This window comes from Cibotium barometz, chromosome 14, assembly GCF_041138505.1.
Source record: "Cibotium barometz isolate CiBa-2024 chromosome 14, ASM4113850v1, whole genome shotgun sequence".
NCBI classification, from domain to species: Eukaryota; Viridiplantae; Streptophyta; class Polypodiopsida; order Cyatheales; family Cibotiaceae; genus Cibotium; species Cibotium barometz.
This window is the reverse complement of record NC_141059.1, coordinates 2860834-2886324: the sequence shown is the minus strand read 5'-3', so window position 1 is coordinate 2886324 and position 25491 is coordinate 2860834. Positions and strand designations below refer to the sequence as shown.

The 25491-nt window shown below is 47.4% G+C and overlaps 1 protein-coding gene across 1 annotated transcript; it reads left to right on the top strand.

Annotated features, from left to right (window-relative positions):
- The first annotated feature begins 373 nt into the window (after positions 1-373).
- On the top strand, positions 374-25023 carry LOC147631558 (uncharacterized). The gene is made up of 3 exons (XM_086808070.1): positions 374-689; positions 23946-24244; positions 24769-25023. The coding sequence occupies exons 1-2, from the start codon at positions 567-569 to the stop codon at positions 24237-24239; spliced, it is 417 nt and encodes a 138-aa protein (XP_086664196.1). The 5' UTR covers positions 374-566; the 3' UTR covers positions 24240-24244; positions 24769-25023.
- The last annotated feature ends 468 nt before the right edge of the window (positions 25024-25491 follow it).

Genomic DNA, 25491 nt, shown 5'->3' with positions numbered 1-25491 from the left:
AGGCTCCAGCCTCCAAGCCACATTCATGCAGTAGGCGGCTCTGGCACTCTGCATGGTAGGGGGACGGTGGCTTGTGGTCCAGGCAAGCACATGGCAGTCGACGAAGCGAGAGCAGGGTGAGCTAAAAAGCTCACCATGTGGCATTGGAGGAGCAAAGCCCTGCTATATATTAGATAGAATATAGATGGGTGAATGCATGCAAATAGAAAGCATATGGGTGAATGTATGCAAATAGAAACGATATGCATCATTTTATTGCCTTAAATAAAAAGGATATGGGGTCATCATGTCATTGAGTTTTTCAAGCATCAATCATTACATACTAAAATGAAACCTTAGAAAAACACTCTTATTCTTGCAAACCTGACAGAGCATATTTAATGGAAATGCAAAAAACATTTTGGTGCCATTTATTTTTGGATGGGCAAATCTGTCTCCGTCCATGCCCTCGTCTCATAGACAGGTCCGAGTGTGTGAGTTGAGAGAGAAGCACGCTTTTGTTTTCTAGGGTTTGTGAGTGTGCGCGCGCGCGCGGGGCGCGCAAAGAGAAGAGAGGCAGCGCGGCCATGTTTGCTGCAGGGGCGAGATTCTTCTCATCCAAGGCTACCCAACGCCCAACGAAAGTCATCGAAAGCCTTCTGAAACAGCATGGACCCCAGACTGTCAACGACTGTTGGAAACTGGCGGAGGTACGCCTTGGCCATAGCTTTTTTGTATTTTTCAAAGCTGTAAAAAAATGTTCTTCATTATTAGTTACTTTTAAATAATTAGGTTTTTCCATTATGAATAGATTTGCAGGTTTTTTGATATTTAAGAACTTCTAAAGGTCAGAAGCATGAAGTCTGTCAAACTCAAAACAAAGGGCTTGCATGATGACGATTATGTGTGTGCGTACGTGTGTATTTATGCATGCATGTATGTATAAACAAAGTTTTGTTTGCAGAAGACAGGATCATGCATCGGCTCTCACATGCAGTTCAAGATTTCACTAGCCATAGTTGCCAGGGTTTTTTGAAACGCGTATCAAAAACGTTTCTTTCAATCCAAGACGTTTCAAAAACGTTTCATACACGAGGGGAGCTTACAGGCCCCAAAAATTATAAATAAGTTTATAATATGCAAAAAATATGTTGCCTTGCTTGCAAAACAATATTAAACATGCATCATTTACACATTAAAACATGTTTACGAGTTAAAACTAAAGATTCAGGGTGACCTAGTTACAGTGGGCACCCAACCGACCAATTGTCATACAGATTCCATCATCAATAATGAAAATTGCTCAAAACTCAAGAAACAATATATAAAGTAGGCAAGAGTGACGTAGTCCATTGAGCACTCAAAATGATTACAGAAAGTTTAAATTCTGAGATGATACAAAAAAAAAAGAAAAGTGAAGTTTGAAATACACAAAGTAAAGCATGCTGAGAAATGCATGACAAATTAGAGGAGTGTGATAGTCCTAAAGACCAGAGTCCTCAATTTGGAGTGTGGGCACTCAATCCTCAACATCCTCAATGTCCTCATCAGTAGCCTCCTAGATTTAAAAAAACGCCTATTGATGATCTTCTTCATCACTTGTACATCTTCTTGCACCTCTTTTTTGATGTTTTTCTTCATCACTTCTACCCATCCTTCGCGGACCGCCTCCATTTTTCCCTCGATTGTGTGGGTGAGGGTTTTGGTGATCTCTTCTTTGATTGCCTCTTTGTCCACCTCAAGAGTCTCTGCTTCCTCTCGTGGACGATCGCGTAAGGATGCCACTTCGCCCTTCAAAAGATTGATTTCCTCTTGCATGGCGAGCTTTTCCTTCTCCCACTCCTCTTGCATGGTAAGCTTCTCTTCCTTCTATATTTTCGCTTCGGCCTCCAGCTTTCCCATGCGCGTCAATAAGTCCTTCTTGATGGCGGTGATGGTGCTATCCAATGTCTTCTTCTGGTCCTTGATAAGATCCCTAAGGATATGATCAAGCTGGCTGATTTTGTCATCTACAGACCCTCCCATTGTAGAGGGAGGGAATGTTTGAAAGGAGCAGGTAAATATGTGGGAGAGAGAGAGAAGAAATGGATGAAATAGGGTGGGGGGTTCAAGTCCCCATTAGGGCCCAGGGATGGTGATTGGGGTTCACAGGCAGGGAAAGGGGGAGGATGAAGGGGGAGAGAGAGAGAGAGAGAGAGAGAGAGAGAGAGAGAGAGAGACAAAAGGTGAGGTGCAGGCAGGCAAGAGGGCGCACAGGCAGGGAGGAGGGGAGGGAGAGATGTGCAGGAGAGAGAAACGAGGGGGAGGGCAGAGAGAGAGCGAAGGGCAGGCAACGTGAGGGGGGGGGGGGGCTAGGCAGGCAGCAGGAGGGAGGGGCGAAGGGCAGGCAGCGGGAGGGAGAGCGAAGGGGGCGCAGGCAGGTAGCAGGAGGGAGGGGCGAAGGGAGGGGGGCGCGGAGGGGGGGCACAGCGGGAGAGGAGAGCGAAGGGGGGCGCAGACAGAGAGAGAGAGAGAGAGAGAGAGAGAGAGAGAGAGAGAGAGAGAGAGAGGGGTTTTTATTAACGTCTTCCAAAAGACCGAACTCGGCCTATGAGACAAATCAGTGTACCTGTGTGTGGGGTATCCTTTGTCATCCCAACAAAATGAAAAAGTACTAACTAAAAAAGCTGAATCTGGGTGTGCAATAAGTACAATGAGTGGGGGAGGTGATGGAGCTCTACTACTAGGAGAATGCAAAGCTATATGCATGGAGTATACAATCATGATATGCAACCTAGCTAGCTCCATCCTGTACCATACGGAAGGTATAGAATGGTATACATCAATGAAGGGGGTGTCCAGAGCTCCCTGAAGAACATGCCTGGGTTTGCTCTGAAGCGAGCTAGTCGCTCCGCACCCTCTCTGTGAAACTGAGCTCTGATCTCTGTCATCTCTCTCTAGTATAGGTGTGGTGTCCGAAAGCCAGGTGTCCTCTGTCTCCTGCGGGCTCTGAGTGTCTTTGCTCTCTGGAGAGCAATTGCCTGCTGTGTAGGGGCTGGGAGTGGGGTGGATCTCTGAAAAAATGTAGTAATGCGTGTCATTCCTCCTCTGGAGTTGTCTGAGCCTGTAATGATGTCTCTTTGTGACGTACGTCTAGAATGTATCTCCCCGTATGCGCTGGTCTGCTGCCTCAAAGATCTGGCGTAGGGAATGTGGCTCTCTGAATAAAATGGGATATCTCTCTCTGATGGCTGTATATGCTCTGCATCTGCATACATAATGCTCCTCACTCTCCACCTCCTCTCTGCACAATCTGCAGACCCTCTCCTCTCGGGGGATCCGTGCTGCTCTTCCAGTCTCGATCTCCAATCGATGTGATGAGACTCTAAGCTGACCAATAGCTACTCGGGAGCCGTGTGATAAAAAGCTCTCCATGTATCTAGGCCTCTCTATAAATCCATCATCAGTGATACTCATGAAGTGATCTATGTAGTATAGCATCTTCGGTGGAAGAGGCTGTGTAGGTGATATCCATGTCTCTCGTGTATAGAGCTGCCATAGGTCCTGTCTCAATACTCTGTTCCTCTCACTATGAGAGAGACGGATATGTGGTGCATCCGTGTCATACTGGGATGGTGGTAGATGATCCATGTCTAGGCCATGCTAAGAGAACCAATGTGTGACCTGTGCATACCATGATTCTCTGTCTCCTGCCTCAGCCAGTTGTCTAGATGCCTCAAAAGCTCTGTATGACAATCTGTCCTGTGGCATCTCTCTGAATCTGTCTAGCAGGCATATAGTCTGGAATATGGCCTCTACCATCATAGGAGGCGCAGCAAACTCTGCTCGGATAATGTCATGAGGTACTGATGGTTTGCTGCGTATCATGCGTGCCATCATGAGGGCGTGTGGTCTCTCTATCTGTGTCCACCAATGGGTAGCAAGTCCTGGCACCCATACCGCTGCTCCATACATCAGTGCCGGTGTGACTAATGTGTCAAATAGCCACCCTTTCGTCCGGGGTTCCTGAAAATGCGCCTGGTGGCACTGTCTCTCTAGCATAGCCAATGCTGCATATCCCCGTGTCAATCTGGCTCTGGCTGCTGAACCCATGGTGAAGCTTGGGCTGCTGCAGAGAAGGTAACCCCTAGGTACACGTATGATGTCACCACCTCCATCTGGCGTCTTGCGAGAGTGAATGTTAGCTATCTCCTGTCCTGTCTCGATGTATGAAAGACCATAACCTTGGTTTTCCCAAGGATCACAGTAAGACCCCTCTGTGTGCAAAAATCATGGAGTGCATGTAAATGTTGCTGTAGACTAATAACAACTTGAAATTGAAATGAAATGAAATAAATGGACACCAGCACTAGGGCCGGAACGGGCTGACCCCCCCTCAATATATGATATATTTATTGGGAGTATTTAACAAATACAATGCTCCATGGGTTCCAAGAACCAGATGATGTCCATGTACAAATGAATACAGTACCAAACAAAAGGCTCGAAGTAGATGTTCGAAGTAGAACGACCACTAGCGTGGTCCAGTCTCTACGGTCCTGTGCCTTCACTAGATTCTGCGGAGAACGCCCCACTGGTGTTCCAAGCGCTCCTGTACTAACGCATGGCTCTCCCGATCTCAGCACCTTTGGACGGTGGTTCTCCAAGAGCTTGGACTACCCGGCACCGAACGGGTGTTGCCGTGGAGAGAATCCCTTATCAGATTTATCACATAAAGGTCTTTACTAAAATCTGAAATTCACTTCCTTGTGGATGGTAGATGGAAGACCAAAATTCATGGTGTTGCGAGAGACACCAAGATGCAGCAGCATGTCGAGAGGAGTAGCTGCCTGGAGAAAGGTATAGCCTCTTGGCTGCAGGAGCACAACTACCGACAGGAGGAACAGCAGCTACGCATGGAAGGTACAGCCGCCTGAGGAGAGGATGAGCAGCCTGCAGAAGATGGAGATGTGGCCGCTTGTTTACAGAGTACAGCCGCCGGCCGCTTAGCTGTAGGAACACCAATGTTGGAGATGAGCACACAGCTGCCTGTTGTGGTGGGCAGCGCAGCCTATTTGGCTGCCCGTCTGGAGGTGCACACACACACACAGCCGCCTGCTGTGGTGGGCAGCGCAGCCAGTTTGGCTGCCTGTCTGGAGGCGCACAGCCACAGCCGCCTGGCTGTTGAAAGGAGAGGATGCCTGCAGTGGACAGGTGCAGCCTGTGTGGCCGCCTGTAGAGTAGAGAAACGGTCCTTTGAAGTTGGTCACACAGCTGTTATAGATGAAGCACACAGGCTACCGTCACCCTGCTGGACCAAGGGTGCCACCGTCAGCTGTGGGGATGAGGTTGGCGCAGCTTGAAGAATCAAAAGAGATGAACGCCAGGATAGATGGTGGAAACGATCGCTGATTTCCTACGATGGAGGTGGTGGCTTCCTTTTGTAAGGGTTGGAGTGGAGTAAAACCATAGTGTTGGTTGGCTACCCACGTTTGCATGTGGGCGGCCAGTTCCATGGTGGTGTGGGTAGGTGATCATGCACCCACCCACACACACACAAGTGAAGTGTGGCTCCAAAACCTTGGCCCCTAAGTGGGTGCCCACTTTTAAGTGAGTGTGAACATATAGCCTTATAAAATGAAAGGTTAGAGAATAAACTATTAAACCAATATGTGCAATACACTTACCACCTGTTCACATGCAACAAAACTCGTCAGAAGACAGAGCAGACTTCACGACTCACTGGCAGGCGTCCCTGCACAGTAAGTGACACGTCAAACATGCAAACACAAAAATACAAGTCATGCGAAAACAGTTTCAAACATGCAGAACATGAGTGCATGTGCAAATAGTATCATGGACATATCTCCCGTTCATGGAACAAGTACAAAATATCCGTCGGCACAAAAATGGCACGACGTAAAACATAAATCTTGGTCTTCCTATGGAGTGACAGTTCCATAGATAAGACACATTTCCAGGCACGCGCCTCTCTATGGAGTGACAATCCTATAGGCAAGAGACGGCACGAATACTGGCTCTTCCATGGCGTGACAATCCCATGGGTCGAACACAGTCCAGGTCATACACGGGTGGCACTAGTCTGGCTCCCGTCCATACGACACCATCCTGCTAACACGGGTGGCACCAGTCTGGCTTCCGTCCATGTGAGCAAAATACTAGCCTCTTCACATGAGACACTGGCCTGGCCTCAAGTGAACGAGACACAAAACTGGAGATGGACCAAATGGTCGGCCAATTGGTGACATCCCCTCGGGCTTCTAAAGAGTTGTCCTCAACTGAAAAGCCTCAAGATATGCCTGCAACAACTGTGGGTAATCAACAAAATAATCCTCATTTACCCACTTTGCATCAATAGGCAAATTTAAACTTCACAAGGTCCTGCAGGTAGCTTTCTCTCCTTGTGAAAAACAATCTGTTCTGGCTGGAGGATCTCCTCAAGCTCATCAATCTCTGGCGGATCTTCTGTGACAGGCTCGTCAGGATCTGGCCCCACATATTTCCGAAATAGACTCACATGAAAAGCATTGTGAATCTTCCAGTGACTAGGTAAAGCAAGCCTGTAGGACACTTCATTGATCTTCTGAATCACCCTGAAGGGTCCATAATAGCGAGGAGAAAGCTTAGGATATGATCCTTCTCGTCCTGGTCTCTTTCGAAGCCTAGCGTTCGCAAATTTCAGCAAAATCCAACCACCTTCTTTGACTTGCATGTCCCTTCTATGCTTGTCAGCAGCCATTTTATGCTTATCTTGAGATCTTGCAATGGCTGTCCGCACCTGAGCAAAGGCTACTTCCAGCATACATATACCTGTCAGGCTTTGTGTCTTGTGGAGAAGATGCATGATGAGAGGTGACTGTCACCTCTTCCTTTTGCATAAAAGACCTCAACCTTTGAGATGCGGGATCTCCATGCTTCAAGCGAGGTGGATTTTTGAATTTCAGCTCTCCATCGTCCCCCTCTTTGATGTCACCTTTGCGGAGGAGGTAGGCAAGTGCCAACTCCCTTGGCTTCTTGGCCACTTCCCGTGCCATGGACTCAAAAGTCACATCTACCATTGCGTCAGCTTTCCTAGCTTCAATGGCACTTTGCACATGGGGATCTTCATGCAGAAATTTTAACTCTTGCTCTTGTGCCTGCAAAAGCTTTCTCAAATGTTCCAATTCAGCCCTCATTGCATCAGGCTCTTCTTCTAGCATGACTGTCTTTCCTCGAGACAGTTGACCATTTGATTCACTATCATTAACCCTTTCAAGGGGCTTGTGCCTTCCTCGCAGAGCATCAGAACCACGAGAGGCACTAGATGGACCCCTTGAATTAGGCACTTCCAAAGGGTTGCCTTGGCTGTCCATTGTGTTAAGTGTGCGAGAAGCGGGGTGTACAATACACAGGTTCGTTTCCCCACTGTGCTCTGATACCAATGAAACCGACCCCGTCAAGTGGGAATAGACTCCGTTGGACACCCACACACGTAATAGCACAACTTAATACCACAATTTGAAATGGACAACTTAATAACAACTTGAAATTGAAATGAAATGAAATAAATGGACACCAGCACTGGGGCTGGAACCGGCCGACCCCCCCCTCAATATATGATATATTTATTGGGAGTTTAAAAAATACAATGCTCCATGGGTTCCAAGAACCAGATGATGTCCATGTACAAATAAATACAGTACCAAACAAAAGGCTCGAAGTAGATGTTCGAAGTAGAACGACCACTAGCGTGGTCTAGTCTCTACGGTACTGTGCCTTCACTGGATTCCGCGGAGAATGCCCCACTGGTGTTCCAGGACCACGCACAAACAAGCGCTCCTGTACTAACGCCTGGCTCTCCCGATCTCAGCACCTTTGGACCGTGGTTCTCCAAGAGCTTGGACTACCCGGCACCGAACGGGTGTTGCCATGGAGAGAATCCCTTATTAGATTTATCACATAAAGTTCTTTACTAAAATCTGAAATTCACTTCCTTGTGGATGGTAGATGGAAGACCAAAATTCATGGTGTCAGTACGCAGTTACTTGCGAGAGACACCAAGATGCAGCAGCATGTCGAGAGGAGTAGCTGCCTGGAGAAAGGTATAGCCTCCTGGCTGCAGGAGCACAACTACCAACAGGAGGAACAGCAGCTATGCATGGAAGGTACAGCCGCCTGAGGAGTGGATGAGCAGCCTGCAGAAGATGGAGATGTGGCCGCTTGTTTACAGAGTACAGCCGCCGGCCGCTTAGCTGTAGGAACACCAATGTTGGAGATGAGCACACGGCCGCTTGCTGTGGTGGGCAGCACAGCCTATTTGGCTGCCCGTCTGGAGGTGCACACACACAGCTGCCTGCTGTGGTGGGCAGCGTAGCCAATTTGGCTGCCTGTCTGGAGGCGCACAGCCACAGCCGCCTGGCTGTTGAAAGGAGAGGATGCCTGCAGTGGACAGGCGCAGCCTGTGTGGCCGCCTGTAGAGTAGAGAAACAGTCCTTTGAAGTTGGTCACACAGCTGTTATAGATGAAGCACACAGGCTGCCGTCAGCCTGCTGGACCAAGGGCGCCACCGTCCGCTGTGGGGATGAGGTTGGCGCAGCCTGAAGAATCAAAAGAGATGAACGCCGGGATAGATGGTGGAAACGATCGCTGATTTCCTACGATGGAGGTGGTGGCTTCCTTTTGTGGAGTAAAACCATAGTGTTGGCTGGCTCCCCACGTTTGCATGTGGGCGGCCAGTTCCATGGTGGTGTGGGTAGGTGACCATGCACCCCCACACACACACACAAGTGAAGTGTGGCTCCCTACCTTGGTCCCTAAGTGGGTGCCCACTTTTAAGTGAGTGTGAACATATAGCGTTATAAAATGAAAGGTTAGAGAATAAACTATTAAACCAACATGTGCAATACACTTACCACCTGTTCACATGCAACAAAACTCGTCAGAAGACAGAGCAGACTTCACGACTCACTGGTAGGCGTCCCCGCTCAGTAAGTGACACGTCAAATAGGCAAACACAAAAATACAAGTCATGCGAAAACAGTTTCAAACATGCAGAACATGAGTGCATGTGCAAATAGTATCATGGACATATCTCCCGTTCATGGAACAAGTACAAAATATCTGTTGGCACAAAAATGGCACGACGTAAAACATAAATCTTGGTCTTCCTATGGAGTGACAGTCCCATAGGTAAGACAGTTCCAGGCACGAGCCTCTCTATGGAGTGACAGTCCCATAGGCAAGACACGGCACGAATACTGGCTCTTGCATGGCGTGACAATCCCATGGGTCGAACACAGTCCAGGTCATACACGGATGGCACTAGTCTTGCTCCCGTCCATACTGACTCGAATGTTGAGGCGGCGGGCATGTCTCATCTTCTCCTCCTCAATGGTGGTGTGAATGATTTGATGTTCTTCCCTTTGAGTCTCCTCCCTCACTTCTTTGCGGATGTTCTTCTTCACCACCTCAACCCATCTTGACTGCTTGACTTCGAGTTTTTCCTCCATGTCCTTTGTGATCTCCTTGGAGATCTCTTCTTTGATGGTCGTGAGAGTGTTCTCATTGATCTCCCCTTCTTCCTTCTCGGTGTTCTTGACGGCTACCAGTTCCACTTTCAATGCACTCACCTCCTCCTTGAGTGCTGTGTTCTCTTGTTCAAGGCCCGTGACCCGTGCTTCAAGGGCCATGATGTGCCGATGTAGTTTGTTCTCCACCTCATTGAGGTTGGAATCGGATGTCTTCTTATTCTCCTTGATTAGTGCCTTCATTGCTGTCTCGAGTTTCTCTTGGAGACTCGGGGCCATTCCTCGAGATTGAGGAGAGAGAGAGAGTTATGTTGCTGCCTTGGGGGCCTGAGCAAGGGTGGGTTCGGAAAGAGGGCGTGGCGGAGAGGGAGGCGACCCAGCATATTGCCAGGCCCTGAGCAAGGGTGGGTTACAAGTGAATAGGGTGTGTGCGGGAACAAGCCCTTGGTTAGAGGCTGTAAAAGAGGATGTGTAAATGTGAAAGAACCTGTGAAAAGGTGAGAAGAATCTACTGGGAGAGAATAAAGGGTAGCATGAGAAGATTTAGGAAGTGTGGAGATATTCTGGGAAAAGTGAAGAGGTGGAGAGAATCAAGCAAAAGAGGTGGAGATATTCTGGGACAAGTGGAGTGAATCAAGGAGAAATCAGTGGGATTAGATGCTTGGATGTAAACTCTATAAATTGAGGCATTATCCTAATGAGAACTTGCTGGTTTTTGATTATCCATGCCTACATTAAGCTATTTGCTAATTACTCACTAATCACGTCTTAATTATTTGCTAATCACTTTGTTAATGATGTTGATTCTAGTATTTGATCCACCATAGCTCATCACATTGCTCTAATTTCAACATGGTATCAGAGCCATGCCTAGAATCCATCAGGTTTATGAGTCCATTATCAAATTAATTAGGATTAGTAGATAATTAGAAATTAATCAAAATTTTAGTTAGTTTTTAACTAGCTTCTGTATCCCCAGCCAGTGGAGTAGCTCCCTCTCCTTGCACACATTAAATTAGGCCAAGCTCTTTTAGGTACTCAAACTAGACTCAAGGGGTTACAAGCACCTCAAAGCAATTGAAGCGAATCAGCGCAAATCGTCGGCGGCAGCACGTTTTGCAGGCGTCGTTTTTCAGAAGGGGATTTGAGATTTCTTCCAGCTCAGTTACAATGGCTCTAATTCCTCTTAGCCCAAGGTGTTTTCAAGCATGCTCTACAAGCTGGTGAAGATAGAATTCAATTTCATCAAGTCTACAGTGAGATCCAAGCTCTTTATTAAATCTGTAGGTGACTTTGGTAAAACAAAGATTAAGCTTTCAATATTTGGTCAAATCTTGTGTTTATTGGCTTAATCCTCTACTAGACTCATTGCTATTGATGGCTTTGAAAGCCTTTGAGCTTATTTGAAGTCTAAGGCACCAGATCTGGACTCCTCGCATACTCTGTTTTCTGCACACAAAACAGTGGATTAATTTGCTAATCAGTGATTAATCAGTGCTAATCACTATATTTTGGTGCAATTGAGGGTTCAAATTAACCATTAGGTATCTAATACAGATCCCTATAACTTGAGATTGTAATTCGGAGTTGGTTTGATATTCCAACCATCCCGTACAAATTGGTTACCCTTGATTTAATGTAATTTCCGGTGATTTTATGCTGATAAATTTGTTGTAATCATCTCTTAAACACCAGATTGAGTTGTAAAAGGGTAGACACTACTCTTGAATCTTGAAATTGGATCAAGAGGTAAGACCCCCTTTACATCACCATGAGTACAGCACAAGAAATAGCCAAATTTAATGGGGAGCAATTTTACACATGGCAGACAAAAACCATGTATTTGCTCATGAGAAAAAATCTGTGGGGGTTAGTTGAGGGAAGAGATGAATGTCCAGAGAGAGGGAAAAATGAGTGGAAGAGCAGGAATGAAAAAGCATTGGGACTTATTGTACTCAGTTTAAATGATGAAATGATTCATCACATCACAGGGATACAAAGGGCAAAAGATGCATGGGATGAACTCAATAAATTATTTGGCACACAAGCAAAAAATTCAAAGATAAATCTGTTAATGTAATTCTACAAGTTGGACATGAAGGAAAGTGAACCTTTAATCACACACTTGAACAGATATAAAAGCATTAAGCAACAACTGGCAGCTATTGGCAAAAAGGTAGAAGATGATGAGGCACTAGCAGTGCTTCTGAAGAGTATGGACAAAGGTGAATATGAAAATATTGTAGCAATACTAAAGAATGTACCTGAATTGAAGCTACACGAGATAGAAGCGGCTCTACTAGAGCAAGAGAGCAGAGGCAAAGAGAAGAAATGGCTCGACTCAACAGCAAGAGAAGAAAAAGCATTCTTCACCCGAGGAGGATTGTCGAGGACGAGAACGAGGAAGAGGCAGAGTAGGAGGAAGGACCTTCACTTGCCACAAATGTGGAAAGCCAGGACACATGGCAAGAGACTGCTACAGCAAACCCAGTGGAGAAGGAACGACATCGGCAAACTTCATGGAGGCTCCAAAGGAAGTGGAGTCGGATCATCTTTTCTGAGAGAAAGAAAGAAAGAAAGAAAAAAAAGAAAACTATATTAACGTCCTTTAGAGGCCACATCTGACCTATAGGACTCTAATCAGATACATCCATGTGATTACATTCCACTTCGGGCGCAACAAAATGAAAATAGAGATAAAACTAAAAATAGTTCAAATTCCCTACATGACTGTAGGAGAATCCTAGATAACATGAAGAATTTCTCTAGCAGCTACTCTTCATTACTACCATGTTTGGTTGTCCTGAAATCTGCAATAACAGCTCTGCCTCTATGGTAGATTGCCCATTTTCCTTGTTTCCTTGCTTCGTATACTTTATTGAGTTCTTGTTTCTTGTTTTTTAGTTGAGTGGCTGTGAGTTCATCCGCCATCCACACCTTCGTTCCCTTAAGTGACCTTGTTTGCTTCATGACTTTAATTTTGTCTTTCATATTTGCGTACCTCAAAACCACATGTTTTCCTTTGATTGCCACTGAGGGATCTCCAATGTCGATGAAAGGGATAGCTTTGCACAGCTTTCTTTGTAGAATCTCGCGTTCCGGGACATAAGTCTCCTCGTCCTCCAATACCTCCACCTGTTCCCAACCCTCTGAGAGAGAAAGAAAGAAAGAAAGAAAGATTTTATTAATGTCTTCCAAAAGACGGAACTCGGCCTATGAGACAAATCGGTGTACATGTATGGGGTATCCTCTGTCATCCCAACAAAATGAAAAAGTACTGAATAAAAAAGCTGAATCTGGGTGTGCAGGGGATGGAGCTCTACTACTAGGAGAATGCAAAGCTATATGCATGGAGTATACAATCATGATATGCAACCTAGCTAGCTTCATCCTGTACCATACTGGGGGTATAAAATGGTATACATCAGTGAAGGGGGTGTCCACAGCTCCCTGAAGAACATGCCTGGGTGTGCTCTGAAGCGAGCCAGTCGCTCCGCACCCTCTCTGTGAAACTGAGCTCTGATCTCTGTCATCTCTCTCTGGTATAGGCGTGGTGTCCGAAAGCCAGGTGTCCTCTGTCTCCTGCGGCTCTAAGTGTCTCTGCTCTCTGGAGAGTAATTCCCTGCCGTGTAGGGGCTGGGAGGGGTATGGATCTTTGAAAAAATGTAGTTATCTGTGTCTGTCGCCTCCCCTCTGGAGCTGTCTGAGCTTGTAATAATGTCTCTCTGTGGCGCTGTATGTCTAGAATGTATCTCCCCAGTATGCGCTGGTCTGCTGTCTCAAAGATCTGGCGTAGGGAATGTGGCTCTTTGAACAAAATGGGATATCTCTCTCTGATGGCTGTATATGCTCTGCATCTGCATACATAATGCTCCTCACTCTCCACCTCCTCTCTGCACAATCTGCATACCCTCTCCTCTCGGGGGATCCGTGCTGCTTTGCCAGTCTCAATCTCCAATCGGTGTGATGAAACTCTGAGCTGACCAATAGCCACTCGGGAGCCGTGTGGTAAAAAGCCCTCCATGTATCTAGGCCTCTCTATAAATCCATCATCAGTGATACTCATGAAGTGATCTTTGTAAGCATCTTCGGTGGAAGAGGCTATGTAGGCGATATCCATGTCTCTCGTGTATAGAGCTGCCATAGATCGTGTCTCAATACTCTGTTCCTCTCACTATGAGAGAGACGGATATGTGGTGCATCCCTGTCATACTGGAATGGTGGTAGATGATCCATGTCTAGGCCATGCTGTGAGAACCAATGTGTGACCTGTGCATACCATGATCCTCTGTCTCCTGCCTCAGCCAACTGTCTAGATGCCTGAAAAGCTTTGTATGATAATCTGTCCTGTGGCATCTCTCTGAATCTGTCTAGCAGGCATATAGTCTGGAATATGGCCTCTACCATCATAGGAGGCGCAGCAAACTCTGCTCGGATAATGTCATGAGGTACTGACGGTTTGCTGCGTATCATGCGTGCCATCATGAGGGCCTGTGGTCTCTCTATCTGTGTCCACCAATGGGTAGCAAGGTCTGGCGCCCATACTGCTGCTCCATACATCAATGCCGGTGTGACTAATGTGTCAAATAGCCACCCCTTCGTCCGGGGCTCCTGAAAATGCGCCTGGTGGCACTGTCTCTCTAGCATAGCCAATGCTGCATATCCCCGTGTCAATCTAGCTCTGGTTGCTGAACCCATGGTAAAGCGTGTGGTTGCTGCAGAGAAGGTAACCCCTAGGTACACGTATGATGTCACCACCTCCACCTGGCATCCTGCGAGAGTGAATGTCAGCTGACTCCTGCCCTGTCTCGATGTATGAAAGACCATAACCTTGGTTTTCCCAAGGTTCACAGTAAGACCCCTCTGTGTGCAGAAATCATCGAGTGCATGTAGATGCTGCTGTAGACTACCTGGGGACTCAGACACTAATACAATATCATCAGCATAGAGCATAATATGTACTGAGGTACCTGCTAAATCAACTCCATCTCCGCCTCCCCGTGTAATGAAGTCAGCCACCTCATCAATGTATAACCCAAATAGCGTGGGGGAAAGTGGGCATCCTTGCTTCACACCAATGGTGCTAGCAATAGTCTCGGACATACCTCCTGGACATCTAACTCGCCCAAAAACCTGCTCATATAATGCATAGATGTCCCATGTCATATCTGCTAGTATGCCAAGAAACTGCAGGCGCTGAAAGAGCCTCTCTCGGGGTACTGTGTCAAATGCCTTGCGGAAATCCACAAAGCAGCAATAGAGCTTTCTCTTCCTCACTCTGGCCTGATCAATCATACATCTCAGAGTGAATACATGGTCAGTGGTAGAGAAAGCTCTCCTGAAGCCTGCCTGCCCTGATGAGCGTAAACCTGCTCGCTCAGCATATAAGCTAAGCTCTTGCTCCAGCACTGCACCATAGAGTTTGGCCAGCACGTGGCCAACCATAACCGTCCTGTAGTTGCTCGGATCGAGCATATCCCCTGTTTTGTGAATCGGCACAATGGTGTGCATCGTCCACTCCGCAGGCAAACCCTCTGCTAGTGCCCTGTTAAACAGGTGTGCAAGAAAAGGAGCTAAAGAATCTACTGCATATATGAGATGCTCACCTTGCAGGCCCATATGGTCGGCGGCCCGTCCATGCTGTAGGCGGCGGATAGCTTCCTGTACCATCGAGTGGGTAAAGAAGCTAGCTGTGGTAGGTCGAGGCTCCTGTGGCTGAGGTATAGGTGGCTGTTGTGGGGCATGGTATAGACCCTCTGCATATGTGTGCCATGTCTGTGGGTCTGCAATAGGTGTCGGGGTCCGGGGCTCTCTGAAGTGCCGCCATGAGACAGGGTTATCTCTACTCATGAAGAAATGAAAGATCTCTAGCTCCTGTATCTCTGCGAAGGCCCGCCTTTTGCGGCGAGTAAGTCTCCTCATCTCTCTCCTCGACCCCTGCTCTGTGATGGCTCCCAAGGCTCTCTGTATGCGGACCCGTGAGTATAGGGCTCTGCACTCGTCATCATACCATCTGTTCTGGGGCATAGTCCTAGGTCTCGCAGGCTCTCCCGAGTGTACACGATGTGGGAAGCTTTGTAATGCAGCCGTGTGTAGGAGTGATGCGAGTTGGGTTGTAATGGTATCCATAGATGCCAGGGGATCCATGAGTAGGAGCCCATCCTCTACTCTGCAAGTGTATGTCTGCCATGTCATGTGTGAAGTAGATGGTAGTGTGTGGCGTCGGTATGTGGGGGGCTGGTGATACTGGTGATCCGGCTAGTGAAAATGCCAAGTATGTATGATCTGCCCCAATAGGACGAGGTGGAATGGAGAATGAGGTGACAAGCTGTGATGCCTCCAAAGACCCCATAATGTAGTCTACCACCGTGCCTCCGGTCCGTGTATGACCCCCATGTGGGAAGCATGTCAGCCCTCTTGATCCCGGCCACTGTAGCATCCCGTTATAAATAACGAGACGATGCCTGGCTCCCAACTCTAGTAAGTGGTCCCCATAATGTTCTCTGTCTGGTCCAGTGTCCTCTGATGCCCGACTAGCCCCTATCTCCTCTGGATCCACAGGGTGGAGGATCTCCATGTCATCATAGTTATACACCTCACACTGTCTGCTGTGTGTGTGGGCATTGAAGTCGCGCGTAAGAAATACTTCCCCTAGTGTAGAATAATGCATAATCTCCTCTGACAGACAAGTGTATGGCGAGGCTCCTGTCTCCTCCTCCTGTGGCATGTCCTCTGTAATGACATAGGAGGATCGTGACGGAGAAAAGTAACATAGAGCTATGTATATAACCCTGTCCTGTGAGAGCTGTAAGCTGATCCACATGTATCTGGCCTCTGGATCCTGTGCTACCACTCTCAGTCTCCCCTGTAGCTCCCGTCTGAATAGGACTGCTACTCCCCCCGACCCTCTCGAGGTACCCTGGCGTGTGGTCCTCCTGTATGCTGACTCCCACTGGAATCCCTCTACTCGAGGTAGCCCTCTCTCTGGGCTCTGATGTGTCTCTGTCAGAAGTATGATGTCTCTTCCCACCATAACATGCTCCAGTCGTCCAGGCTGCACCCATAGTGAACCATTATAGTTCCATACTGCTATGTGTACCTCTGTCAGTGGCCTGGTCTGTGTCCCATAGGCCCCAAACCGCTAATCCATGGGCCGGCCATCAATGATGACCCGACCATCTCTATAGAAGGCCTTCTTGCCTTCTCTCCTCGCGTGTAAGACTCGTGGCATGCAAGTTCTCCTATGCTCAAGCTGCATCCTCGTGAGATCATCATCCAAGAAAATAGGAGCTCCCTCTAAACCCCGTAGTATGACCCTCTTCCTCATGAAGGTGACTCTCTCCGTCTCTCCTGCAAACTGTAGGATGAGGGCTCGCTTGCGTGTTGAGTCTTTCCCGGCTCTCCATGCTTTGGTGAAGGGGAGAGGGTGCTCTTCCTTGTAGCCGAGCTTCATGCATAGAAGCTGTCCATCTTTCTCGGGAGTGGAGTCGGGTGTCTCGACTATACCTGTGACCCGAATTTTGAGGCAGCGGGCATGCCTCATCTTCTCCTCCTCAATGGTGGTGTGAATGATTTGGTTTTCTTTCCTTTGAGTCTCCTCCCTCACTTCTTTATGGATGTTCTTCTTCACCACCTCGACCCATCCTGACTGCTTGGCTTCAAGCTTTCTCTCCATGTCCTTTGTGATCTCCTTGGAGATCTCTTCTTTGATGGCCGTGAGAGTGTTGTCATTGATCTCCCCTTCTTTCTTCTCAGCATTCTTGATGGCTACCATTTCCACTTTCAATGCACTCACCTCCTTCTTGAGTGCCGTGTTCTCTTGTTCGAGGTTCGTGACCCGTGCTTCGAGAGCTATGATGTGCTTGTGTAGTTTGTTTTCCACCTCATTGAGGTTGGAATCGGATGTCTTCTTGTTCTCCTTGATTAGTGCCTTCATTGCCATCTCGAGGGCCTCGAGTTTCTCTTGGAGACTCGGGGCCATTCCTCCAAATCACTCTGCAGTCCTTCCCACAGGCAGGGAGGAGAGAGAGAGAGAGTTATGTTGTTGCCTTGGGGGCCTGAGCAAGGGTGGGTGGGGAACTGGCGAACCTTAGGCGGAAAGGGGGGCCACGCCTAAGGCGAACTGGCGGACAGAGGCGAAATGGCGAACTGGCGGACAGAGGGAGCAAGGGTGGGTGGGGAAAGGGGGGCCACGCCTAAGGCGAACTGGCGGACAGAGGCGAAATGGCGAACTGGGCAGAGAGACGAAATGGCGAACTGAGACAAAGGCGAAATGGCGAACTGGGCAGAGAGACGAAATGGCGAACTGAGACAAAGGCGAAATGGCGAACTGGCGAAAGGGGCGAACTGGACAGAGAGGCGAAAGCGAACTGGCGGACAGAGGCGAACTGGGCACAGAGAGAGAGAGAGAGAGAGAGAGAGAGAGAGAGAGAGAGAGAGAGAGAGAGGCAGGGAGCAGGCAGCGGAAGGGGGGGGGGGGGCGCAAGTAGATAGGCAGCGAAGGGCAGGCGGAACAGCGAGGAGAGAGAGACCCCACAACCCATTGTAACCTGCCCCAACAAAGTAAAACCACCTCTGAGCAGGCCACGTGGTAGGTAGATGTATGTGTGAGCACTTTAGTCAAGGTCGTGGGCACTTATAGTAGCCTTGGACACATAGAGAGAGAGAGTGTCAAGGACTATGGAGTTTAGGGACTTGAGGCACTGGTCGCGGGCTATCAAGTAAGAGGTAAACTTGGTATAGGGTCCAGAATTGTTAGGAGTATTCACTTGAGGGGAGGTGTTGAAATATACAAGTGAATAGGGTGTGTGCGGGAACAAGCCCTTGGTTAGAGGCTGTAAAAGAGGATGTGTAAATGTGAAAGAACTTGTGAAAAGGTGAGAAGAATCTACTGGGAGAGAATAAAGGGTAGCATGAGAGAGGTGGAGTGAATCAAGGAGAAATCAGTGGGATTAGATGCTTGGATGTAAACTCTATAAATTGAGGCATTGCCTTAATGAGAACTTGCTGGTTTTTGATTATCCATGTCTACATTAAGCTATTTACTAATTACTAACTAATCACGTCTTAATTATTTGCTAATCACTTTGTTAATGATGTTGATTCTAGTATTTGATCCACCATAGCTCATCACATTGCTCTAATTTCAACAGGGAAAGGGGGCGTGTGTGATATGTATATTATGTGTGCTATGTTATATACACATTATGTGTGCATATACTAGGAGGCTAACCCACATTAGGCTTGTGAGCATGGGAGCATGGGAACAAGCTCTAGTGGAGCATGGGTTAGGACTAACCTTAAGGTTTAAGGTTAGGGTCAGGCATCCAAGGGTCACACATGAGAAATGGAAAGTCAAGAGTCACTTGAGGGTCCTCCTATATAATAGGGGCATGGGGCATACTCAAGGCGGCTTGGAGGCTAGGAAGCTTGAGGCTTATGCTATGGTCTCTTGTGTAGAGATCCATATCTACTCATCTACCATTTCACACTATAGCTACATGCTATTGGATTGGAGTTATATCTCTTGATGGTACGGGACATCAAGGTAGAGGTATGATGTATTTCATTTATGATTCATGTGTGCATCCCTTGGGCTCGGGGGTGGTTGGGTGGTTGAGTTTATGCTTGATTTATGCATGTTTATGCATAACAATTATCTAGAGAGATCTTAGGGTTTTAACAGTGGGTTAGCCTCCTAGTATATGCACACATAATGTGTATATAACATAGCACACATAATGTACATATAACAGCGTGGCAGAGAGGGAGGCGAGCCAGCATATTACTAGCTGTACTGGCGGTCAGTGGCGAACAGAGAGGGCGGAAGCGAACAGGGAACAACGAAGGCGGCGGTGAGGAGGAGCGGCCCAGGGAGAAGGCGGCGGTGAACAAGGAACAACGAAGGCGGCGGTGAGCAGGGGCGGCCTAGGGAGAAGGGGGCCTAGTGGAGAGGGAGGCGACCCAGCATATTGCCAGCAGTACTGGCCATCAGTGGCGAACAGAGAGGGCGGAAGCGAACATGGAACAGTGAAGGCGGCGGGTGGGTGGGGAAAGGGGGTCTAGCGGAGAGGGAGGCGACCCAGCATAGTGCCAGCAGTACTGGCCGTCAGTGGCGAACAGAGAGGGCGGAAGCGAACAGGGAACAGCGAAGGCGGCGGTGAGTAGGGGCGGCCTAGGGAGAAGGCGGCGGCGAACAAGGAACATCGAAGGCGGCGGTGAGCAGGGGCGGCCTAGGGAGAAGGGGGCCTAGCGGAGAGGGAGGCGACCCAGCATATTGCCAGCAGTACTGGCCGTCGGTGGCGAACAGAGAGGGCGGAAGCGAACAGGGAACAGCGAAGGGGGCGGTGAGCAGGGGTGGCCCATGGAGAAGGCGGCGGCGAACAAGGAACAGCGAAGGCGACAGTGAGCAGGGGCGGCCCAGGGAGAAGGGGGCCTAGCGGAGAGGGAGGCGACCCAGCATATTGCCAGCAGTACTGGCCGTCAGTGGCGAACATTGAGGGCGGAAGTGAACAGGGAACAACGAAGGCGGCGGTGAGCAGGGGCGGCCCAAGGAGAAGGCGGCGGCGAACAAGGAATAGCGAAGGCAGCGGTGAGCAGGGGCGGCCCAAGGAGAAGGGGGCCTAGCGGAGAGGGAGGCGACCCAGCATATTGCCAGCAGTACTGGCCGTCAGTGGGGCGAACAGAGAGGGCGGAAGCGAATAGGGAACAGCGAAGGCGGCGGTGAGCAGGGGCGGTCCAGGGAGAAGGCGGCGGCGAACAAGGAACAATGAAGGCGGCGGTGAGCAGGGGCGGCCCAGGGAGAAGGCGGCGGCGACAGCAGCGAATAGAGCAGAGGGCGGCGAATAGAGTAGAGGGCGGCGAACAGAGGAGAGGGCGGCGAGCAGGGGCGAAACAGCGAACAGGGAGAGAGAGAGAGAGAGAGGAAACGAGTTCAATGTTGCAGATTTTCATTAAATTTGGGGCTTAAAAAAAAAAAGTTCAGTTGTAAATGTATTAAGCCAGCGAAGAGAGAGAGAGAGAGAGAGAGAGAGAGAGAGAGAGAGAGAGGAAACGAGTTCAATGCTATCAAGGCGGTTCACCTGTTACCTGTATTATGTATATGATAGGCTGCAGCCAGCGAAGAGAGAGAGAGAGAGAGAGAGAGAGAGAGAGAGAGAGAGAGAGAGGAAACGAGTTCAATGCTATCAAGGCGGTTCACCTGTTACCTGTATTATGTATATGATAGGCTGCAGCTCGTTTTTCTAGGCGGCGCACAGAGACCCACGAAAATGACCCACGATGCAAATCGTTTCCTTTCCACCCTTCATACCCTTTCTGGTTTGCCCAGGACTTGCCCACCAGCCCAAGGAGGGGCTGGGCAGGCTGTCGGCCAGCCCAAGAGGGCTTGGCCAGGCAGCCGACTAGCCTTTGGGCCAGCCCAGCCAGTTGGCTAGCCTATAGGGCAGCCAGGACTGTAGGTGGCTAGAGCATAGGGCTGCCCAAACAGCCTGGACAGATGCGATGGTAAAGCTAGCAGCGGGGTTGGTGTGAACACGTGGTATTATTCAGCATTAAGTGCTATTTTGCAAGTCGTGGAGAGAAAAAGCAGCCAGCCAACCAGCATCTTTAGGGGGTATAAATACCCAAGACATATAATCAGTTCATTTATCTCATAATTCACAAGGTGCTGAAGCTAACTCAAGGGCCAGGACAACCAAGGGAGAAGCTAACGCAAGGGTGAAGGATTGAAGGTCAAGGGCAGAGATCTGTCTCAGCCAAGAATGTTCAGGTTCAGTCTTTTATTTCAGATTTTGCATCATTCTAATTAAAGTAAATACACCATTCGTGGTGGGGGGCCTACAGAGGGTATTCGGGACCCAATACTGTGTCCTCTTCTTCCTACCAGAAAGAGCCGGGCTATATATTCTACTGTGGCCGTTTGTTTGCATGGTATAAGTGTACAAAATTTACTGAATCTGTCAACTATTGTTATGCACTGAGTAGATACGGGAAGTGGTTTAACGAAATCCATCGAAATGTTCTGAAAAGGATCCTTAAGAATGGGCAATGGCTGTAGCAACCTTACCTTTTTGGTGTGAGGTGCTTTCACTTTTTGACATATGGGACGTGGAAACATGGTTGTATACATCCCTACACATCTTCGGCCAGTGCAGTATATAGGCAAACGCCATCTAAGGTTCCAAACCTCTCTGATGTCTTGGACCCTATCAAAGTTATAAGTAGCAATGAGCACCACAATGAGGTTCCCGGTGGTGTGTTTTTTGGGTTTCTTTTGTTGCTGTCCAGCCTGCATCTTCAAAGGGGGCTATTAGTCCCTAGTTGGATCGTGTGGAATTGCTTAGCTGCAGAGGTTGTTTGAGACATAGCTTCTTTGAGGCAGACATGGGTCCCCCCCTGCACGAACAAGGAGGACAAGCTCAGTGGTTCAAACTATGATTGTCATGTGCATGAAAATGCCATGTACATTCTCAGGGCTAATCCAGAAGGGACAGCCAAGAAAAAGACCATTAGAGCTAGGATTTGGAGCACAAGGCGTAGTTTGGACTCGGAGCAGGGGCTTGGATTGGCATTGCAAGGCATGGAAGTCGTTGTCGGCTATACCAGAACTAAGCAAGAAGCTGTCGGCTGAGATATGAGGAGCTGTCGGCTGAATCAAGACAAAGGCGGCTGAAGCGCTTCATTTATTGGAGTCCCCTGTGAATTTCGGGAGGATGAACCTCCCCCAATAGTCATCTCCTTGCGCATGAGGAGAGTAATCAGCAAAAATGGGTCCGAAATGGCCTTATATCCAAATTTTGAAATCATTGAGGTCCTATAGATCATACCTGCACAATAAAATATTCCTTTGCTTCATGCGAAGGGTGCCTCGAGATGTGATAGTGTACCTTACTGTTGTTCTTACTTGCTGCACTTGCCTAGTAGCTACTTGTAGAGATTTTCTTTCAAATTAAAGGAAAGGAGATGAAGTTACTGTTACCCGTGCACGGCTTACTTTGCTTCCTTTGCTTGCCTCTTGAGCTCTTCACACAAACCGGCACGCTGATACCATGAGAAGAATGCGGTGGAGAGGATGGGTGGCTGAATTTTCTTTTATTCTCTACAACCATAACACAAAGAGATAAGAGTACATACTATAAAGGAAAGTACCCTCCTATATGACATACAAAGGTCGGTCCACAATGTGAATCCGACTACATGAGTTGGCGCTATAACTATGTCATAAACTCTATACACCAAAGTGGCTGTCACACAGCGTGTAAACCACTGGCGCCCATAATCTCACCAACCTAGCTAGTGGCGTAAGTGCAGAAGGTATCACTTAGGCGGGTCATCAATGTCTGCCTCACTAGTTAAGCTCGATATTTCAACACAAGGGGATTTGCGTAGTTGCATAAAACAAAATGGAAATGGAAACGGCTAGGAAATGGCAAGTCTTTATGAGCATATGGTATACGTGAAAGGTAAAATCGTCAAAAGTAAATAGACATGAGCGAAAAAGATGAGCACTAGAGAAATGTGTGGCGGATCATAATCTGGTTGGGATGGTGAGGATATATGGGCTTACAAGGAAGTAATCGAGGGGGACACCTTGAGAGGAGATTAAATGGAATGTAAAACGGAAACTGCTACTCAAGAGAAACAACATTTTCGCATTTTTGGATTGGAAATGGCCATTTTGTGGTTCTATGGGGATTTCACCTTGAAATAAAGCCTTGTCCCTCCCCTCATTCTTTGTCTGATCTCTGACAGATTAGGCCAAGTGAAGCATCACAAGGTAGTTTCGAGGAAGGTATTCAATCCAAGACAGGTCAGCACTCTACTTGAGCAGAGGAACAAAGGCAAGCGTTTTGCTACAGACCATTGTGAAACAGGGTATTTCCAAAGAGCTGCTAAGGAGGTAGGTTGTTTCGGCAAAGAATTGTTTGGAGCAGCAGGGCTGGCTACTGTTCAGTATGGCTACCTAGATGAGAGTTCGTGCTCAGTAAGGAAGGAGATATCTTCACTTCATGGATTAAGATCTGTGCTGTGCACATTTCGCCTCCCTCTTCAGTTATGCATCACAGTATGCTCAATCTAGTTAACACATCATAGTATGCACAATCTGTTGTCTCTCTCCTCTCCTCTTCAATTAATGCATCACAGTATGCACAATCTAGTTACGTATATAGAAATAAGGCTTTTGCATGTGACAGCCTATTATTGATGGGAGTCTAAACATTGTTTCAGAAGTAAGATGCTTGTCTTGTTAATTTGCTCTACTTCTTTTTAAGGCTTTCCTTTTACCTGAACTACCCTTTCGAGAGAAAGGTGGGGCTGTTGTATTTTTATCTTTGGTTCATTGTTATCATTTCTTGTGCGCATGCTCCCATAGTGAAAATACATCAGTCTTGCTAGGAACCAGCCTTTAGTCGTACAGATGCAAAGGCTAATTGTTTTTTTTTTTTTGGCAATGATTAGCCAGCTGGGATTAAGAGCAAAACACACATGAAAACGATGCTGCACTGGTTAGTTGAGAGAGACCGAGTGCAGATTTCATGTAATCACTTGAAACAGTCAGCTGGCCATAAAAAAGGTGCCCAACAAAAAGGCGGACCCAATAAAGGCAGGCAGCAAAAAAGTGGTCAAGGGGCAAAGGAGTTTCTTTTTGGTATCAAGAAGAAAACAGTGAAGAAGACGGAGTCTAGTGTTCCTGATCCGGACAATTTGACGAGCTCAGCAGAAGTCCCGGGAGTACAACAATTGGAAGTTTAGACTGGGTGTGTGTAAAGCCTAAACCAGCTTTTTTTTTTTTGGGTTGACTTAATTGTTGCGATGGATGTTTTTAAGACAATTTGAGATACTTACGGTACAGAAAATCATGGACGGCTACCTTATGTTCAATGCAGTAAAAAGGTTCTTGTCAAACTTGCCTTAACAAGTAGCTATTTTTGTATGTCAAATGAATTTAGTGTACAGGTGCTGGACATTTTGAGCATCTCTAAACCACTGAACCTTGCAGAAGATCTCTATTACTGAGCCCATGTGATGCTTTTCCTCTTTGTTTGCATTGATGGTGGTGGACCTTTCATGTTTACAATATAGTCTGATCTTCTTTGCTTGAAGTGATGTAGAGATACTGAAAGAATCATCTCGATCTATAGTGTGATCTTCTTTGCTTGAAGTGATAGAGATACTGAAAGAATCATCTATAGTGTGATCTTCTTTGCTTGAAGTGATATAGAGATACTGAAAGAATCATCTCGAATTCGACTAACTCGACAATAATGCTGACAATGTTCAGATCTAGAGTTGGCCTTTGGTTGCAAAGCTTGTGATCTTTGTCTCATAGAAGAAGAGAGCACAAAAGGCAAGCAGGTCCTTGTTCTACAAGGTACACTCCATTTTGTTTTAAGGACTGTCTAATCGACTAATAATACCCATATGCTAATGAGGAAATTGAGAAATCTTGTGTATAATATCTTGCCTGTATCCTTAAGCTACAATTTTGTAGTACTACACCACACCTTATTTGTTATGCAAAATCAAGCTTCTGAAATTTCCAGCAAGAATTGTGTGTATCTTGAGCTAATCAGATAATGCCATGCTGCAAATTGTTAAGAAAATGGCTCAAAAACTTGGACAAGAATTGTGTGTATCTTGATAATGCCATGCTGCAAATTGTTAAGAAAATGGCTCAAAAACTTGGACAAGAATTGTGTGTATCTTGAGCTAATCAGATAATGCCATGCTGCAAATTGTTAAGAAAATGGCTCAAAAACTTGGACATAGCGAGGTCTTGTAAGTCTAGAATACATAACCTAAAAGAAAGCACCTTTCCTGTTAACTTTGGAATGGAAACATCAAAATATATGATTAAAATACACATCTAAGATTTAATTGAAGACCCATTTAATTGTTATTGCACATTTGGGAGAAGTGTTCAACATGATCTTAGGGAAGGTTGCTGCACCAAAGGAGAGGAGACTTGTTAATACACGTCCGAAGTGTTGAGCTTCTCAACTGT

What these genes read in the sequence shown, in the direction of transcription:
- LOC147631558 (XM_086808070.1), top strand. Translation starts at nt 567, where the DNA reads ATGTTTGCTGCAGGGGCGAGATTCTTCTCATCCAAGGCTACCCAACGC. An exon ending in ACTGTTGGAAACTGGCGGAG is followed by an intron (nt 690 to 23,945) that starts GTACGCCTTGGC and finishes GGCAATGATTAG; the next exon opens with CCAGCTGGGATTAAGAGCAA.